We start from the raw sequence: 17,321 nt of genomic DNA, 5'->3' as shown, positions 1-17,321 counted from the left end.
AGGCCAGGTGCCACCTCTCTCACATGCCATGCTATGGCGGTTTATAGGACAGATGGAGGTTTCATTAGGTGAAGGTCATATTCACTGCAGGTCTTATCTTTATCTTACCTCTGTGCCTATTGGTGATAGTGTGGGCTTCAGCTTTTTTTCAGTGGTGAGAAAAAAGAGCTTGGCTTTCCTCTCAAACGCTGCACACCCACACGCTCTCATGCACCTCTCCTTGGTGCGGTGTGTGTGTGTGTGTGCGTGTGTGTGCATGCATGTGCGCGCGCGTATGTGTGGGTGTGGGAGGGAGTAAGTGTATGCCTAGCCAAGATGTCAGATTCTAACTCTCTTCTCTCTCACACACACACATCCACAGAATATAATCAAGCTCAGTAGTCGCTGCATCAATATTTTAGTGAAAGGTTAGTCCATTTCCTCATTCAAAGAGTTTGTTGTAATTATTCTCTCTCTCTCTGTCTTTATCTTATTCTGTCAGTTTTACTCACTCCTCTCTAAAATATGTTTTCTATCTCTGACCATCCCTCCTTCTCTTGCCCCTGACGTTCCTCAGCTGCTAGCCGTCTCTCTGTCTGTGCTCGTACCCCCTTGTTTTGAGTTCTTTTGTTTACCACGTGCCTCTTCTCTCCTCTCGCACTCTCTCCGCCCGCTTGACCCTAATTTATCTCCTCTGTCGCTGTGTGCTCCTCTCTCTTGCCAATTTGCATATGTGACGTGACCAAGCCTGCATTTCCTCCATCTGCACCAGCAACAGTTCCTCTACAAACGGGCAAAAGGACAGTGCAATAGGGAACACTTAGAGTGCAACTGTGGCGAAAGACGTCGTCATAAGATCCAGTTTCTGTTGATGACCCCCGCTCTCAGGAAGCTTGTTCAACAGTGTCTGTTTTTGCCACTCAAAGTGGAAATGCATCAAGCCACAACTTTGGCAATATGGTAAGTGCTTTTTCTCCTCTGCTTTGATAGTAGAGACTAGACAACAAGGGGCTCTTTAAACGCTATGTTGACAATTCATTCAGTGTGAACTCAAAATGTGTATATTTATATTACATTTATTTTTATATTCTCACCCCATAACCTCATGCTCCTCTCTGAGAGTTTTGGCCACATTTGAAACGTTTTACAGTGCTTTAGAGTGTTGGATTTACATTGTGTGGAGAATGATCCTGTCCACAACTTCTCTATTAGTTCTGTTGTAGCTGAACAGTTGGAACTAAAAGCTGAGTAGATATCCTCTATCAAGGCCATTTTATGACCCTTTTATTATCAAGGTACAGGTAGAGTGGGTAGATGGCTAAATGGCTGTACAAATTTGTAATGTAGTGCAGTTGTACAGTTACAAACAAACTCAAGGATAGGATTATGAATTCTCATTTTTGATCTAGTCAACATATATGTGAAATATGTTTGAGGAATGACATAAAAAAGAAAGATGTCATTGTATGAGTGGAAAGGCATGCTTCATCAAACTGAGTAAACTAAGTCTTCTACACCTACTGCTCTCACTGTCGACCATATGGCAACAAAACATTTTTAAACAAACGTCTCAGTATGATGTTGCTGATTCAGGAAACATCTACATTAAGTTTTAGTAGATTTCCACAATGAAAACAGGGTTTCGATTCAGTCAAACGGCACTTCCTACTTTTGCAGTCGTCACTGTCTCAAAAAATAGTACCTGCGCCATATAACAGATGATGAGCTGAAATAAAAGAACATAAGCAAAAGCATGCCGAAACTGCGCTGTTAACTGTTGCACTCTGACATGCACGGCTTCAGGTATCACTTACTGATGCACACTCAGTCCATTAGTTCTGAGGTTGGAAATAAAATCAGAAAAAAGCTAGCTGTTGATCTTTAAGGGCTTTCACAGGGTGCACTGCTGCCTTTGGGTGAGTCATTCCTCTACAGAACGCCTCTGTCTCATCTCCATCTCACTGTTGCTGCATGCAAATGCTGTGTACATGTTTTCTGTGCTGTTAGCATAGCAACAGTGATACATTAGTGGACAAACTCTGATGAAGGCCCTAGGCTTTAGCCCTAAAAAATAAAAGCTTTTTAACATTTGCAATCCTAGCGAGGGCCTGGATATGGAATTTTTCCTTTTCCTTCTCAATAATCATAATCATGATCGCAATCCTCTTGTTTAGGTTTTCCATTTTTAAATACCTCCATGAACCTGTGTGGTTCATTTGCCTTTAACATCTCCATATTTAAATGCCTGTAAACAGCAAATTAAACAACATATATAAATCATCTGTATCTATGCTCTTTGCTAATATAATCCTCTGCACTCGAATCTCAGTTTAGAAAAAAAAACATCTTTAGCTCAGTAGTACAGTAACCAGTCTGACATTCCTCTGCAGTACCTCTGCATAGACAAGGCACCTTTGTGATGGGAAATCACATTCCCTCTGAAATTGAGCTGCCCCCCTCCGCCCCCATCTCCTCACTCCTTCTCTCATGGTCCTGTTTAAGTCACAGACGTAGGATTCCTTTTATCCGGGGTAGCTGGGGCCTAATGAAAACTGTGTTTCTTTTTGCAGGTAATTAGCAGCCTTGGCTCCCCGACATCACCCAGCAAGAGAGAGCGAAAGGGAGAGAGAGCGAGAGAGAGAGAGCTGTTACCATGGAGACTGGCAAGCTGGGTTTTGTTCAGACTGCCGTGCCAGAGGGCTCAGTTGCGGTGACGGCGGCAGTGCATGAGGCAGCAGCAGACATGATGCACGTTCAGGCCCCGCTTGCTACCTTCTACGTCCGCACCATGACGGGGCCCTCGCAACCGCAGGTGCCGCCGCCGCCAGTGGCATCCCAGACGCAGCCGACTCAGGCCCAACCTCCTGCGGCCGTGATCCAGGACACTCCAGCCATCACCCTGCCTATCCCCGCTCTCAGCACCAAACAGCCTTTGCCTATCCTAACTCTCCACATCGCCGGAGGGATGCCTCTGGCATCCACGCAGGCCCTGAAGTCTGGTGGAGCGGCGATGCCCACAGGGGTGGTGGCGTGCCCCTCCAAGCCCCCGAAGTCGGTGGGCAAGCACGTGTGCCAGTACTGCGGGCGTGACTGCCTGAAGCCCAGCGTGCTGGAGAAACACCTGCGCTGCCACACGGGCGAGAGGCCGTACCCTTGCACCGCCTGCGGGATCTCTTTCAAGACCCAAAGCAACCTCTACAAGCACAAGCGCACGCAGGCGCACGCCCGGATCTCCAGCGAGTCGGACCGGGGCAGTCTGAGCAGCCAGGAGAGCCTGCACAGCTCCAGGGACACTTGCTTCTCCTCCAGCTTCTCGCTGGACGCCCAGAGTCAGGACTGTGGTAGCCAGGATGGCATCGAGGTTGCGGCCAAGCAGCCTCTTGGGACCACTACGGAATCTGGTCAGTCGCATTTGAACCAGGAGGACACGCTGGGCTCAGGCACAGTGAGGGCTTTGCAACAGGCTGCTTTGGTTGGTCTCATCGTTGCCCCCATGGAAGTACAGAAAGAAGTGCTGACATCTCCGTCTCAACAGATGGAGCCCCCGTGTGGTGGTGGAGTTACCACTGCAGGCAGAGACTCAAAAAGGCTGGCCATGGGAGAATGCCCAAGACCCTGTGGTGGTGCAAGGTTGATACCCAACCGACACCTCCCTCTGCAAAGGCAGGAGGCCACTCTTTCCCCCAAGCCGTGGGACTCCATGTCTATGTCCAGGGGCAAGTCTCAGAGTCATGACAGCACCGACTCTGGGTTCAGTGACAATGGTGAACACCACTGGACATCAAGTCCGGGGAGCAGCCCGCATGAGCACAGCATGGAGTCGTTGACTGAGTCCAGCATGGAGGTACCAGATTCTCAGGCCGTCTGCCAGGTGGACTCTGACCCAGCCTCAGCTGGGGGCTCTAAGAGCAAGGTGTCGGTCCAGGAAAAGAGGCAATTGGAGGAGCGCATCTCAAAGATCATCTCAAAGAACGATGAGCTGATGGACGACAAACGCCTGGAGAACGTCCGCCCGAGGAAGACGATGCTGTCCAAACAAGGCAGCATTGACCTCCCCATGCCCTACACCTACAAGGACTCTTTCCATTTTGAGATGAAGTCCACCACCATGTCCACCATTGCCACCAAGCAGACGTCTATCTCACCAGGCCCAGACAGGAGAGGGATACAAGCATTCCACAGCTCCCTGCCCTCCCAACACGTCGACAGCCTGGACCACACTCCCTTGACCAGGAGCAGCTCCTTGCCCTTTAGTGTAAGCGAGCAGCAGAGTGATACAGCAGGCACGGCCTCACCCCGTCACACTGACCGCCTCACACTGAACAGGAGAAGCAGTGCGGGACACTTATACTCGCTTAAGGTCGGGACGCAGTCCGTGGACCGGCACGAGCCGACCCACCGGTCCCTGGTCAGGCAGGGGGCCGTGGACTGCCTGCCGGAGGTGTCTCCCACCAAGAGGGGCAGCCTCAGCAGCCTCAGCTCTGACACAGACTGCACGGACACCGCAGGCGGGTCGCCCGCCTCCAGGAAGTATCGAAGGAAGCGGTCGCAGAAATTTGACTACAACAAATGGTACGTGTACGGCGACGGAACATTCCGAAAGCTCTACAGTACTTCGTCAGAGAAAGAACTGGATTCCTCCACGCTGAAAACACGAAAGTCCCTTGCTAATAGCCTTGAGCATCATGATGAGAGAGAGGACATTCAAATCAGCCAGGTCAGAGATCTTGGCGCAGGCACAAAGGTGGCTGTTTCCATCACAAACATGTCAGTGGGCACAATGCAAAGCGTTCTTTGTCCCTCCACCAGCCCTGGGCTTGGCCTGGCCCCTGCGGATGCATCATGTACAGACAGGATACACAGCAGTGGTCCCTCTTATGTACTGCTCCCAGGCTCCATGTTGAAGACCGCAGGGCCGCCGCAGCAACGGACAGAGAGCCGAGTGATTCTGGGCACTGACATTTTCTCACCGAAGGGGTCAACAATAGAGACGAGCTGTGAGATTGTCCCACAGCACAGCTCTCTTCCCTCTGAAAGGAAGAAACTACGCACAGAGGAGAATGTCTGTGTTGTACTAGACAGTATGGACGCTGGAGCGAGGGAAGGGAGCGCCCCCGCTTATAAAATCGGATGGACAGATGGAGACATGACTAATAGTGTGAATCAAACCCTGGTGCCCGCGGAGAGAGAAAGCAGCAGGCCTCGCATTCAACGCCAGGACAGTCTAATCTACCCTCACATAACGGCCAGACAGCCTCTGCAGAAGAGGCACAGCTCTCCGCTTTGTATGGTGGACGTAAGCAGACCATCTGAGCTGGTCACTGCTTCCTCCAACACCACCACCACCACCATCTCCCTGCCAGCAAAGGCCAACTTTCTGCCCAAGTATCAGCTGAAGCTCCCCCAGACCTCAGGGAATGGAGAATCTTGCCCACGCCGCATGGCACCTTTCATTCGGCACAGCTTCTCGTCGTCGCAAATCTTCACGACGTGCGCACCCCGCTCAGGCCACAGCGACTCCATAACGTCATTCACAACCTTGACGCAGAGTCAACCGGTCACGCCCATCACACTGATCCACAGTCAGCAGAACAGGTCGAACGGGAGCACGAGGCTAAACACGCTGGGCCTGCCCGCCCCCATCTCAACTTGGAGCCCCTCTGCTGCAGCCGTTAGGGGGCTGACACACAACTTTCCTGCCCGAGGTTTAGGTGTGCCTGGTCCACCACAGAGCTTGAGAACCACGAGCGATACACCCTGGACAGCACAGAATCAGACGTTCACCATGGTCACTTCATCCATTCCAGGTCAGTCTTACATGTGCAAGACAGTGTTAGCGCAAGATCAGTTTGGCTCCATCACAACCCCACGCCACAGCCAGTCTGTCATACCTGTCATATCTCACAATCAGTCTACACACACAGGCACATTATGTCCTGAACAGCGTGCCAAATCTCTCACAGATATCAATCTCACAGGTACACCTAAGCCTGTCCAGTATCACATTCAACAAGTGGCAAATGTTACAGATTTAGCCCGGATACCAACCGCTACACCCACAACAGTGTTTTCCATTAGTCACCCTATTCAACCTGTCGCAGGTGTAACACTCGATCAGACAGTTGCTCCTGCAGCAGTACAGTGTCACAGTCGGCAAGTGACAGCTGTTGTAGGTTTCAACCAAAACAATCCAGTTACACAGGCAACAGTATTTTCCAGCAACCAACATGTCAGAGATGTGTCATTCAATCAGACACCTTTACCTGTTCCATTACAATATCAGATTCAGCAAGCTCTACCAGCATCAGGTTTAAGCCAAAGTATTTCAGTTAAACCAATCACAATGTTTGCCACCTCTCGACCAGTGAAATCTGCTAGAGAAATGTCTCTCAGTCAGAGAGGTACACCTGTATCTGTGCCATGTCAGATTCAGCAAGCTACAACTGTTATAGGTTTAGCACAGAATGTTCCAGTTACAGCCAACACAATATTTTCTACAAGTCAACCTGTCAAACATTTGACTGATTTGTCTCTCAGTCAGATAACACCAGTGGTTGTACAGCATCAAACGCAGGAACTTGCGGCTGTCACACCGTTGGAACAGAGAGTTCCAGTTACATCCACCAGGATAGCTTCCAGTTGTCGAGCGATTAAGTCTGTCAGAGAAATGTCAATTAGTGAAGCACCTACTCCTGTTACAGTACAATATCACATTCAGCAAGCAACAACATTAGCACAGAATGTTCCAGCTAATTCCACAGTAGTTTCAAGTGAACCAATTAAGCAGGTCACAGATATGGCACTTCAACAAGTAGCTACCCCTATAACTGTACAGTGTGTCATTCAGCAGGCTACACCTATCACAGTATTATCCCAGAAATCTACACCTATTACAACACATGCACTGCATCAATTAATTAATCCTGTCACAGACATGGCACTCAGACAGGCAGGTAAACCTGCAACAGCACAATATCACATTCAGCAACCCACACCAATATCTCACACTCAGCCAGCAAAACCTGTCACTGTGGAATCCCTCAGCCAGCCACCCACAGCAGTCCCAGTCAGGTACCAAGCAGCCATGTCAGGCTTAGGAAACAGCCAAACAGCTTCACCTCTTGCCGTCATACCCCTGAATCAGCCAGTTACACCCACAGCAGGTGTCGTACAGCAACTTCAGACCACCTACACATCGATTAGTACAACAGCACTGGGTGATCCTTGTGCATCCACACCCAGCGTGCAGAGTCAGGGGTCAACATCTGTGACAGCCTCCCCACAGTCCGCCACGCATGCTCCCGAGTCCTCTGCTGTTTGCCCTCTGGTGGATATCACCCCAGAGGCCCGCTCAACCACCACTGTCCCCAGAGAGAGTCTCCATGGAGGGGTCGTCGTCGGGCAGTTTGGTGGCGTGCCTGCTCAGGCCCCTGCTCAGGACACGTTCTTCATGAGAACGCCGGACCTGCAGATTGTCATGCAACTCATCTCTGACGAGCAGCTGGCCCTTATGGCACCTCAGATTGAAGCTGGGGATTACAAACAAGAAGCCGAGTGTCCCTCCATCATCGCCGGGTCAGCAGAGGCGCCAAAGACAGAGATGAGCGGACAGCCTTCTCTAGTTTCTCAGGACATGAGTGTGAGTGTAACAAATAATGGTAATGACGTAAATTCAACACAAGGGGGACATATAGCTTCAAGAATCATGTCAACAGATGGATCTACTATGATGGCAATGTCAGATTGTGCTACATCAGTTAGCACTGCTAAACCTTCCTGTCCTGCTTCTCTGTTCATGAACTCCAACTCATCTCTGACAGAAAAGCCTTGCCAGAGTCAGGCTTCAGTTTTGCTGGGCACTGCCCAGAATCTATACATACCAGACCAAACAGGTACAGTGACTAGACAGGCCACAGAATCTGGAATGAAAGAAAACCGTGAAGTGGGACAGAGAGATTGTATTCCTGCCCAATTGATGGTCAATGAGAAGAACTCTACAACGGAACAAGGTTCCGTGAAAGCCCACATTTCAGTTCATAAACAGCAGCATTCATCAGTGCGGCCCACATCCCCTACACTCCACAATCCCACAATGCAACACTGCATCGTTCAGGCTCCAGAATCTCATCAGCAAAGCAGTTTGAGTGGGCCACAGTCATCGGTCTCGACTGAGAGGCCATGCCCTCCAACAATGCAAAAGTCTTTGCCCAGCAAAGTTGGAGCCCCGGTACCTAATCAGGAACACCATCTGTCAGGTGTTCCTGTGGGTTTGATTGCCTCAGTCAGGAGCAGTGCACCCGTTTCCGCCCAAAGGGTGGTTGATGTGGAGCCCCAGCCATCACTCCTCTCTGCTTGTCACACGTCTCCACCTGCGGCTCACTGTCCATCTGTTTCCCATCACTCTCCCCACTCCGAGAGGACGAGCTCTCGCAGCGTTTTTCAGTCTGCCGCGATGCCTAACATCAGTGACACAACTGTCACAACACAGACCAATCCGCAGCACTGCCTGCTAGACGTGCCTAGCAGACCCCAGACTCTCACTGCTGAAGACCAGCTAGGACAAACAATATCAGTGTCCACTGAAATATTAGCCTCAAAGCCAGACCGGCCTCAGCCGCTGGGAAGTGCACTGGGACTGTCTCCGCCCCCTGGGTCAGTACAAGTCTTAGACAGTGCAGTTGGACTAAGCCAGCCGAATGGCCCCTCAGTTGTGCTCAGTGGCGCGGAAGAGAGGAGCTCCTCTGCCACACCACTTCACCACGTGGGGTCAGTGTCAGGCTCGCACGCCAGCCAACACAAACTCAGCCCTGAGGCCTGCATCTCTCCGGCTCCTCCAGCGGTCCAGTCCATGGGCTTGGTAAGTGCATCACACCCTGCAGTGGGCCAACACAAGCCCCTGTGCCCAGGAGACGCACGGGATGGGTGTAATCACACACCACTGATTGGGAGCTCAGCGACTGAAACTGGTGTTCCAGGCAAAACATCTGGAAAGCCTCAGCAGTCCCAGACGGCCATGGGGCAGGCTGAGAAACCACAGCCGCCCTCTGCTGGTTGCAGGGTGGAGATCAGGGGGACCAGAGGTGCTGTGGAAGTGGACCAGGGAAATACACGCAGCATGGGTGTGGAGCCAACTCAAGCGTGCATCCAACAGGAAAAGACTCTCAGAACTGAGGAGACACCCTGTGCAAGCTCAATCAGGGCTGGTCAAGGTAAGGTTGTTGTTTTTCTTCTTCTTGTTATTGTTGTTGTTGTTGAATTTTCCTTTCTGTGACATTTCAAATTAATGACATGGGAGCATGCACACTGCAAAAAGGTCTTGGGATGATTCCACCACACTTTTTTTGATTTTGACAGTCTGGTGCTTCTGAGAAGTAGGACAGTATTAGTGAAAACATAAAGACCACTGGAGCACATGGACATACAGTATAACCATTTTCTGTAAGGTGCTAAATGTAGACTAATGACAAAAAAGTCCTTTTGTTTATAGTTCCCATTTTTCAACATTTATTAAGAAATAAATATTTCACTGTTCTTCCTCATTAGTTTTTAATTCATGAACACTGGGTTCTCAGACATTGCATGCTGGAATCTTTTCTTTTTGTATCAGTATGTCCCCACTAGGTGGTGGCAAATAGCCATCCTCTCCCTCCTATTATGTCACTGTAAATGTCATGGTATCATAAAACAACATTCTGCTGTAATTATAATACATCAGCCCAGTATCATACAATATACTGTACTGTATGCATTAGTCAAAATCACATACAGTTCTGTACATGATAGACATAGGCTACTGGTTTTATCTGTCAGTATCAAGCGAAGAAATAATGTAAATTATATTATTAAATCCCTGGAGTTTTCATGTGAGAGATAAAGAAATGATGCAATAACTCTCACATCCAACATGTTTGTAATGGAGTGATTTAATACTAATGATTCCAACCTATCGAAGGCAATACTGTAGCTGATTGTTTTGGAATACCTTAAAGGACGCATAATGCATTCTTTGTGAAATTGCTTGTATCCGTTTGTGAAGGTGTGTATACACATCTGTTTCAGCATACATGTTTGTATGCAAGTGTGTGTGTGTGTTGGAGGTGGGGGTGGATTTTTTGGAGGGGGGGGGGGGGCAGTGTGCATATGCCTGTGTGTGTGTGTGTGTGTACACTATCTATACACAGAAACAAAAGCTTTCAGGTCAGATTTTTCACATTACAGTTAGTTCTCCGTCAAAGAGAAAGATAATCTCTTCTATGAATACCATAAATACTGAATCTTCTCCTTCAGCAGCCCTGTTCTCTGTTCTGAGACGCCGTTTACGCAGTCGAGCACCTGTAACAACCATGTAGTTAGACTATAATGGCAGTGTTCACAGGCAGTTGATCTGGGCCTTGTCCCTTCCAGAATCAGCAGTAAAATGGGATTATCATTGGTATAGAACTTGAGAAATCAAGGACACAGTCAGCTATATTTAATGTGAGTTTAGTTGTGTCTGCCACTCAGCCTGGAGGGTTTCAGTATCCCCACCTTTCATTTCTAGAGATACTTTTATGCAGACATCTTGAATAAATGTACGATCACTGAGGCCTGCCAGAGAAGAAGGCAGCAAATGGGCTTTGAAATAGTATGTTTACGAGATACAGATTGTGCATGAAGAGAGGCTTAGGCAGTTGAGTTCATACAGTCTGTGATTGGATTTACAAATAGTGTGTCAGAGGAACCATGTGCAGTGAAACTGTGTCTAATGGAAAAATATATAAGTACAAGTTACGATCCAAGAATCAGTGGTCAGTTAAAAGTATGGTTCCAGCAACAGGTAATCCAAAAACAAAACAAGGCAAATAATTAAAAAAATGTCGGGCAAAAGTGTAATCCAACCGAAACATGATACAGGTCAGTGACAGTAGAGTATCAGAAATCTGAATTCAATGCTTAGCTGAACAACTATTCAGTTAGGATATACCTCACAATAGGGGATCAGAAATGAGGGACTTAAAGCAACACTATGCAACAGTTCATATGAAAGACATATAAACCTACACGGTCATATGTGTTGTATCAGGATATTATGTTGGAACACCCGGAGAAAACATAATAGTATAAGCTTTCACAGCACCATAGCTATATAGCTATTTGCTATATAACATAACAGCTGTATGCCAGCTACTGTACATTTCCAAAAGGCACCAGTTAACAAGTTATTCTCAGTGTGCTGGGGTGTGGTTTGCAAGGTTTTTGTATAAAATGTTTTACTTTCCCATTAGATGTCCATGTCAATTAGCATACAAAAGTTCAGGCGAGTTCAACACAATGGAGATGCAGGGAGCGTCCTCAAAGTGTCAGAGTTGTAAGTGTTAAAGTGTCAGAGTTGATGTGCACTTAACTGGAGCTTTGACTGCAAAGTGACTTGACTGTCTCGTATAAAGGTGTTTGCAAGATAAAATCAACATAAAGAATTTTTGAACAGTGAGCTGACCTTACTTGCTGGGTTGTAGACCTTCAGGTTTTTCTTTCACTGGATCATCTGGTAAAAATTAGGGGGGTGGGGGGAGGGCAGGGACAGTGTCTGATCCTCCTAAGTTACAATGGTGTTTGTGTTTACCGGTGGTTCCTAAATCCTAAATATCATATTTCAGCTGGTCCAGTGGCTCCCTATCTAATAAATACATGCCAGAGGGGTATTTCACAAAGGCAGAATTAAGACATCCAAGATAAGTGATAAAGCAAGGTTTGACATATAGCGTTGTCTGGTCATCCTAGCTCAACTCGTTTCACTAATGCCAATCCAGGATGAGTAGGCGTGACTATGTCAAGCCAGCTGTAAGTAATTCAGGATGTGTGCGCGCTCATTTCTGCTCCAAAGTGCCCACGGTTGGAATAAAAAAGACGTGGAAAATAGCGTCATTCACACAAAGTGAACAACTGCTTATGATATAGACTAACAATGAAGTAAAGTTGTGCTTTTGGAATGGGGAATCATGGCTATTTCTGTAAAACAGCAGGAGTAGGCGTGGTAGACGTATTAAGAAAGCGCTTGTCACTGCAAAGATGCACATAGTAGCCTATGATATAGGCCTACCTTAATATTATAGTTGAAAATACCTTCGAAAACTTGCCCCTTCACTTCCAAACAACTACAGTAGGCTATTCATCAAACGTCTATCAATAAAATAAACAAACAATGAGTAGGCCTACCTAGTCCTATGTTAATAATTATAAGGCTATCACAATTAAAATAATAGTTTTGCGAGCAAATACATTTAGCAAATAGTTTATAAATGGAAAAAAGCTCCTCAAAAATTAGCACAGAGGTCAGATGTGAATAACAGCTAGCTGAACCAGTAAGATGACAAAATTACCATTAGAATTAACTTAGCTTGGCTGTTAGCCTGGTCGGGACCAGGCTAGGTGCAGAGAATAAATCCCCATTGTAACTTATGTGCCATCTCTTTTGTGAAACCAAGTCAAGGCTAAATTCAACCAGGATAACCTAAAAATCCCAGCTTAATCCCTTAGGTTTTGTGAAATACCCCTCAAGTCAGAATGCAATCAGGATACAAACGTAACCTCCATTTTGATATGACCCATTCTCTTTGGAGCAATTTGAAGTAAACGTCAGGTAATCCCATCAGTGCTTTCCCTGCCAAATCTCGATTGAGAGGTGTGGGTTTACGTCAGAGCAGAAGATTAGCAAAAATGGGATTCAATTGCACAGGGTCCTGCAAGCCACCATGTAGTGGCTCAAGTTGATCAGCTGTTTTTGGAGTGCTTTGCAGAGGCAACAGGAGTGTGTGTTTGTGCATTTGTTTGTGTGGTTTTGTGTGTGTGTGAGTATATGTGTGTTGTTAGTGTGTTTGTATGTGCTAGGGTGAGGTGGTGTGTGTGTGTGTTGTTAGTGTGTTTGTATGTGCTAGGGTGAGGTGGTGTGTGTTGGCAGTGTGTTTGTATGTGCTAGGGTGAGGTGGTGTGTGTGTGTTGTTAGTGTGTTTATATGTGTTAGGAGGAGGTGGTGTGTGTGTGTTGTTAGTGTGTTTGTATGTGCTAGGGTGAGGATGTGTGTGGGGGATGTTGGGCGGTGGCCCATCCAGGGACTCCTCAGTGAGTGGCCCCCGGAGTTAGTGCGATTTCACGCCTGTCTCCCGTTCCAGAGGGCTGACGTACGATCTGAAACCCAAGCACAGCCTCTTTGTCAGGCCGCTCCTCGGAAAGTGAACATGCAAGAGTTCAGCCAAAGCAAACACGGCACTGAATCGTCGCACCGATTGTTTTTCATCACAATAATCACCTCTATACCTCCACTTGTGATATATGGTCAGACAAGTGTATTATTCTGTGCGTCTGTGTTTTCACTGAAAGTCTCTTGCAATATTTTTTATTCATTTGGCTGACGTTTGCTTTTCAGTGAGCCATACATTCCAAAAGTCCAAACAGAAAACTCCATGCATCAGTCACACCGCGAGAGTTTTTGTAATCCAAAAAGAGCAATATGTTTAACAGTTTATATGTCGTTGACCCCTGCTAATGTTCCTCCTGTGAGTTTTACTCATTTCCCTCAATTGTTTAATGCCATACTGGCTCTACACCTGACTGACCCACACAACCCACTTTAATGAAATATTTCAGCAACAGTTTGACTATAGTATGAGTATTTTTATTGGCTCTGGAAGACTTTATATAATAGCGTATTTATATCAGAATTTTAAATGTTCATACCCCGGGGCTGTTCAGGTGAAAGAATTCCCATCCTTGTATCGAAACTTTATGGAATCCCACATGACTTTGAAACCTACCCTCTGGGAACATATCGAAACACGGTGAAATAGGATGATGTAGTGTGAAGAATGCAGGCTTATTTGACTCCCTTTAAGCTTGTTAATGATTGTTGTTGCTTTGCTATCAGGACCAGGCGATGTGCTCCCCCCCCAAAGCTTACTGCTGCCGCTGGGAGACTCTGGGTTAGAGAGGCCGAGGAGGGTCCCCGAGGAGCTATGGCATGGAGCAAAGGAGGAGGAGAGAGGAGGGTCACAGGAGGAGGAGGAGGAGAAGAACAACAGCAAACTGCCCGAGGGGCAGGTTGGGGGCGACGTGGGAGGCAGAGGACAAAATGACGGGGGAGCGGATGAAAGAATGCCGGACCTGCAGGCGGAGGAGTGGACGATGAAAGAATGCAACTTAAGACAGGTATCATTCCAAATCTAGCCCTCTTAAACAAACAGAGCCAAGGAATGCTCCTCTCCACCCGACATGACTCCATCATCCAAAGCTACAACAATTCACTGGCACTGCTCTGCACTGCCGCATATTATTATTGTTTTTCCCAGTGTTCATTATAGAGGAATAACATGCAGATGAAAGACTCAGATATGCCCTCTAAGACACATGTTATTGCCCTTATCCCTTCATGCCATGGCTGTGGCCAAAATATTAAATCTTAATGTATCTTTATTCATGCTGGCGAGGGAAAGATTAGGGCATTGCACTTGGAGGCAGTCTAGGCAAAGAGAGAGCTAAGGATGGTGCCAAACAGTGTTTGCTCTTAGTTAACCACTTCGGGGGAATAGGCCATTGCCTGAGTAAAATAAAACGGAAGATGTTTTTGCTGTCTGTGGTGGAGGAGACGGCTGGGGGAAGGGGGATGAGGTAGGTGTGGGGCTGGGGTGGGATGTGGTTGGGGGTTGGAGGGTGGGATAGTGTGGTAAATAGAAGCAGACCCCGGAACAGATCTGACCCCTATCCTTTCCAAAGTGAGTCACAAAACAGCAAGCACTAAATCACATTCTGATTACTTCTAATAGTTGGGGATTGATTCCTTTGGTCAGTGGGGCTGTACTGTCTCTTTCTCTAGGAACAGCCAGAGGATTTAATTAGGCTCTGTTAGCAAAGATTGTTTGGCATAATGAACTATTACAAATCACTGAGACTAATAATAATGGCTAGACATTTGGAACACAAAATCCATGAGAAATATTTGAAATAGTTGAGTTTAATGTGCCTACTTTACGGGGACTGGGATGACTGAAATTCCAAGGACAGGAAAGTTTTCGGGAGCAGAGTGATGTTCCCAGGCACTGATCCCCTCAGATGGCCCCTGGTGAGAGTGTAATTTTACGGTCTAGCTGATAAACGCAGTGACATTCCGCAGGCCACACTAACGCCATGTGTGTCTGTGTGTGTGTGTGTCTGTGTCTGTGTGTGTGTGTCTGCATGTTTTCCTGACAGGAGACAAGCAGTCATGAACCCATCTGGACCCTTTCTGTGCCTCTTTCTCCTCCTTCTCCTCCTCCACCTTCACCTCCTTGTGCACCTCCACCCTACCAGGGGAGCCCTGGCATGTTGCTCAACCTTCAACTCGACACCAGCTCTTCACCCGCCACCCCACTCTATCCATCCGGCCACTTATCTAGCAGCAGCAGCAGCAGCGGCAGTTCAATTCAATCAAGGACACTTCGCCATTCCCAGCCATTTGTCCAGTGCATGACTCAAGCACACTCCAGGAGGGCGAACGCAGCGAGATGTTATCAGGAGCCCGGGGAGGCGGCAGTGTCCTCTCCGGAGACTGGAGCCGCTGCCCCCCCGCCCGGCCCATCACCCGGTGACCTGCCGCTGCACTCTCCCGCAGAAGCCGCAAATCACTCGGAGGCCGGGTGGAAGACACATGCACTCCTCGGACACACCGAACAGACCTTCACCTGCTTGAGCCACCCAGGGGAGACCCTGTCAGACTCCCAACATCCCAGGCCTCTTCGCACAGAGGTGCAGACTCATGTCGTGGGAGAGCCAAACGGACTGGCCCCGGGCAGGAGACTGTCTCGAGTAGCTAAAGTGCGGAGCGGTGAGATGGTCAGTTTGAGTCGCAGCCTCAGGGGGGCGAGGAAGTGTATGGACGATAAGGAGGAGAACTCCAGCAGTAGTGATGACGAAGGAAAGCTTGTCATCGAGTTTGAGTTGAACTGAGGGAAATTGCACTTGAATGTATGTATACATAAAAAAATACTCATATGGACAAACATGTACATATATACACACATGCACAGAACATAAGATGAAGACCAAACACACACACACACAAGCTATGAAATGTCTCACACACATATACATATCAACAACAAACTATGTCTCATCCAATCTCGCACGCCAACTCACACAAACAAGCTTTGATATTTTACTACTGCCAGCAGTGCCAGAGACCCCTGTACTCTCTCTCTCTCACACACACACACACACACACGCAAACTCATTTAGAACCTGACTCTGCATCCATACACAACCCCCCTCTGCCTCACTTCTCTCTCTCTCATTCTCACGCACTAGCTATCAAGCTCCCACTCTCGCCACCTGTGTGCTGAATCATGCTGTGATCGAGCCCTCCAGGTATGCCCACGGGAAGCTTGCACACGAGAGGCAGACACACACATACACACACAGGAACACTCACCTCCTCAGTGTTTCACCCCCGCTTGGTTGTTCGGGACATGTGATTCATTTTTACTCAGACGCGGTCTGTGACTGTAAACAGGAAGTTGTCGGCACGAGAGCATACTCTCACAGTAACTCAGGTTCCCAAGGAATCTGCCGTCAAAGATATCCGTCAGCAAGATTGGTTTCAGCCATTAGGGGAGGGTGTGTTAATCTACACCTGTACAATGCCCTCAGGCAGGAGTTGTTGTGAAGCAGTTTTTACAACTCAGGCTTATCCTTGCCTCTGCAATTTTGTGGTGAAGTCTGTGAGTCAAGTGCTATTTAAGATTAAGTTTGTGGACACAGTAACATTTCCGTTAATAGGTGACAATCTATTATTGCTGAGCGTTGTTTCTTTTGTAATTTACATTTTTCTCCCAAAATTTTGTTCAATAAATCACTGTTCTTTTACAGTTGTTGCTATTGATGAAATCTATGATGTGTTATTTGTTTATTAGTTAGACAGATAGATACAGTAGATAGATAGATAAATAGTTAGTTAGTTAGTGTTTGATAGACCGATAGACAGACGGACGGACGGACGGTCAGTTAGTTAGTTAGTTGGGTAGGTTAGGTTAGGTTAGGTTAGTAGGTTAGTTAGTTAGTGTGCCCTTACAGTAAAGTTAGATTGTAACATGTTAAAGGAGCGGTGTGGAAAAAATGCAGAAGCGTTATCATGGTGCAAGAGAGTGTCAGTGCAAGTAAATTGCCAGTGCAAATTCTATATCTATTCAAGTACAACAGGCTACACAATATACAACATAGAATAATCATTACTTAACTATACATAGACAAAAGTAAAAGACTTGAAGAAAAGACATACAGACAGTTCCATACAGTGTAATATAGACCATGCAGGCAAGCTAGCAAAATGGGCAGGTGGT

The 17,321-nt window shown here is 47.4% G+C and overlaps 1 protein-coding gene across 1 annotated transcript; it reads left to right on the top strand.

The window, feature by feature from the left end:
• Positions 1–204: 204 nt before the first annotated feature.
• Positions 205–16,869, top strand: znf831 (zinc finger protein 831). Its single transcript, XM_076268733.1, has 5 exons — positions 205–407; positions 752–939; positions 2,550–9,188; positions 13,880–14,160; positions 15,199–16,869. Exons 3-5 carry the CDS (start codon positions 2,633–2,635, stop codon positions 15,931–15,933), a joined length of 7,572 nt encoding a protein of 2,523 aa, XP_076124848.1. The 5' UTR covers positions 205–407; positions 752–939; positions 2,550–2,632; the 3' UTR covers positions 15,934–16,869.
• Positions 16,870–17,321: the final 452 nt, after the last annotated feature.

Source organism: Alosa pseudoharengus, unplaced genomic scaffold (assembly GCF_046254945.1).
Source record: "Alosa pseudoharengus isolate Yale_2024_CS ecotype anadromous, Long Island Sound unplaced genomic scaffold, YU_APseudo_1.1 YU_APseudo_1.1_scf_5, whole genome shotgun sequence".
In the NCBI taxonomy this organism is placed as follows: Eukaryota; Metazoa; Chordata; class Actinopteri; order Clupeiformes; family Clupeidae; genus Alosa; species Alosa pseudoharengus.
The sequence above is the reverse complement of the archived record's forward strand: the minus strand, read 5'-3'. Positions and strand labels throughout refer to the sequence as shown.

Excerpts from the sequence above, each read along its gene's own strand:
- znf831 (XM_076268733.1), top strand. The coding sequence starts at position 2,633 with ATGGAGACTGGCAAGCTGGGTTTTGTTCAGACTGCCGTGCCAGAGGGC. Across the intron at positions 9,189-13,879 it reads CTCAATCAGGGCTGGTCAAG|GACCAGGCGATGTGCTCCCC; the intron begins GTAAGGTTGTTG and ends CTTTGCTATCAG. Across the intron at positions 14,161-15,198 it reads AAGAATGCAACTTAAGACAG|GAGACAAGCAGTCATGAACC; the intron begins GTATCATTCCAA and ends TTTTCCTGACAG.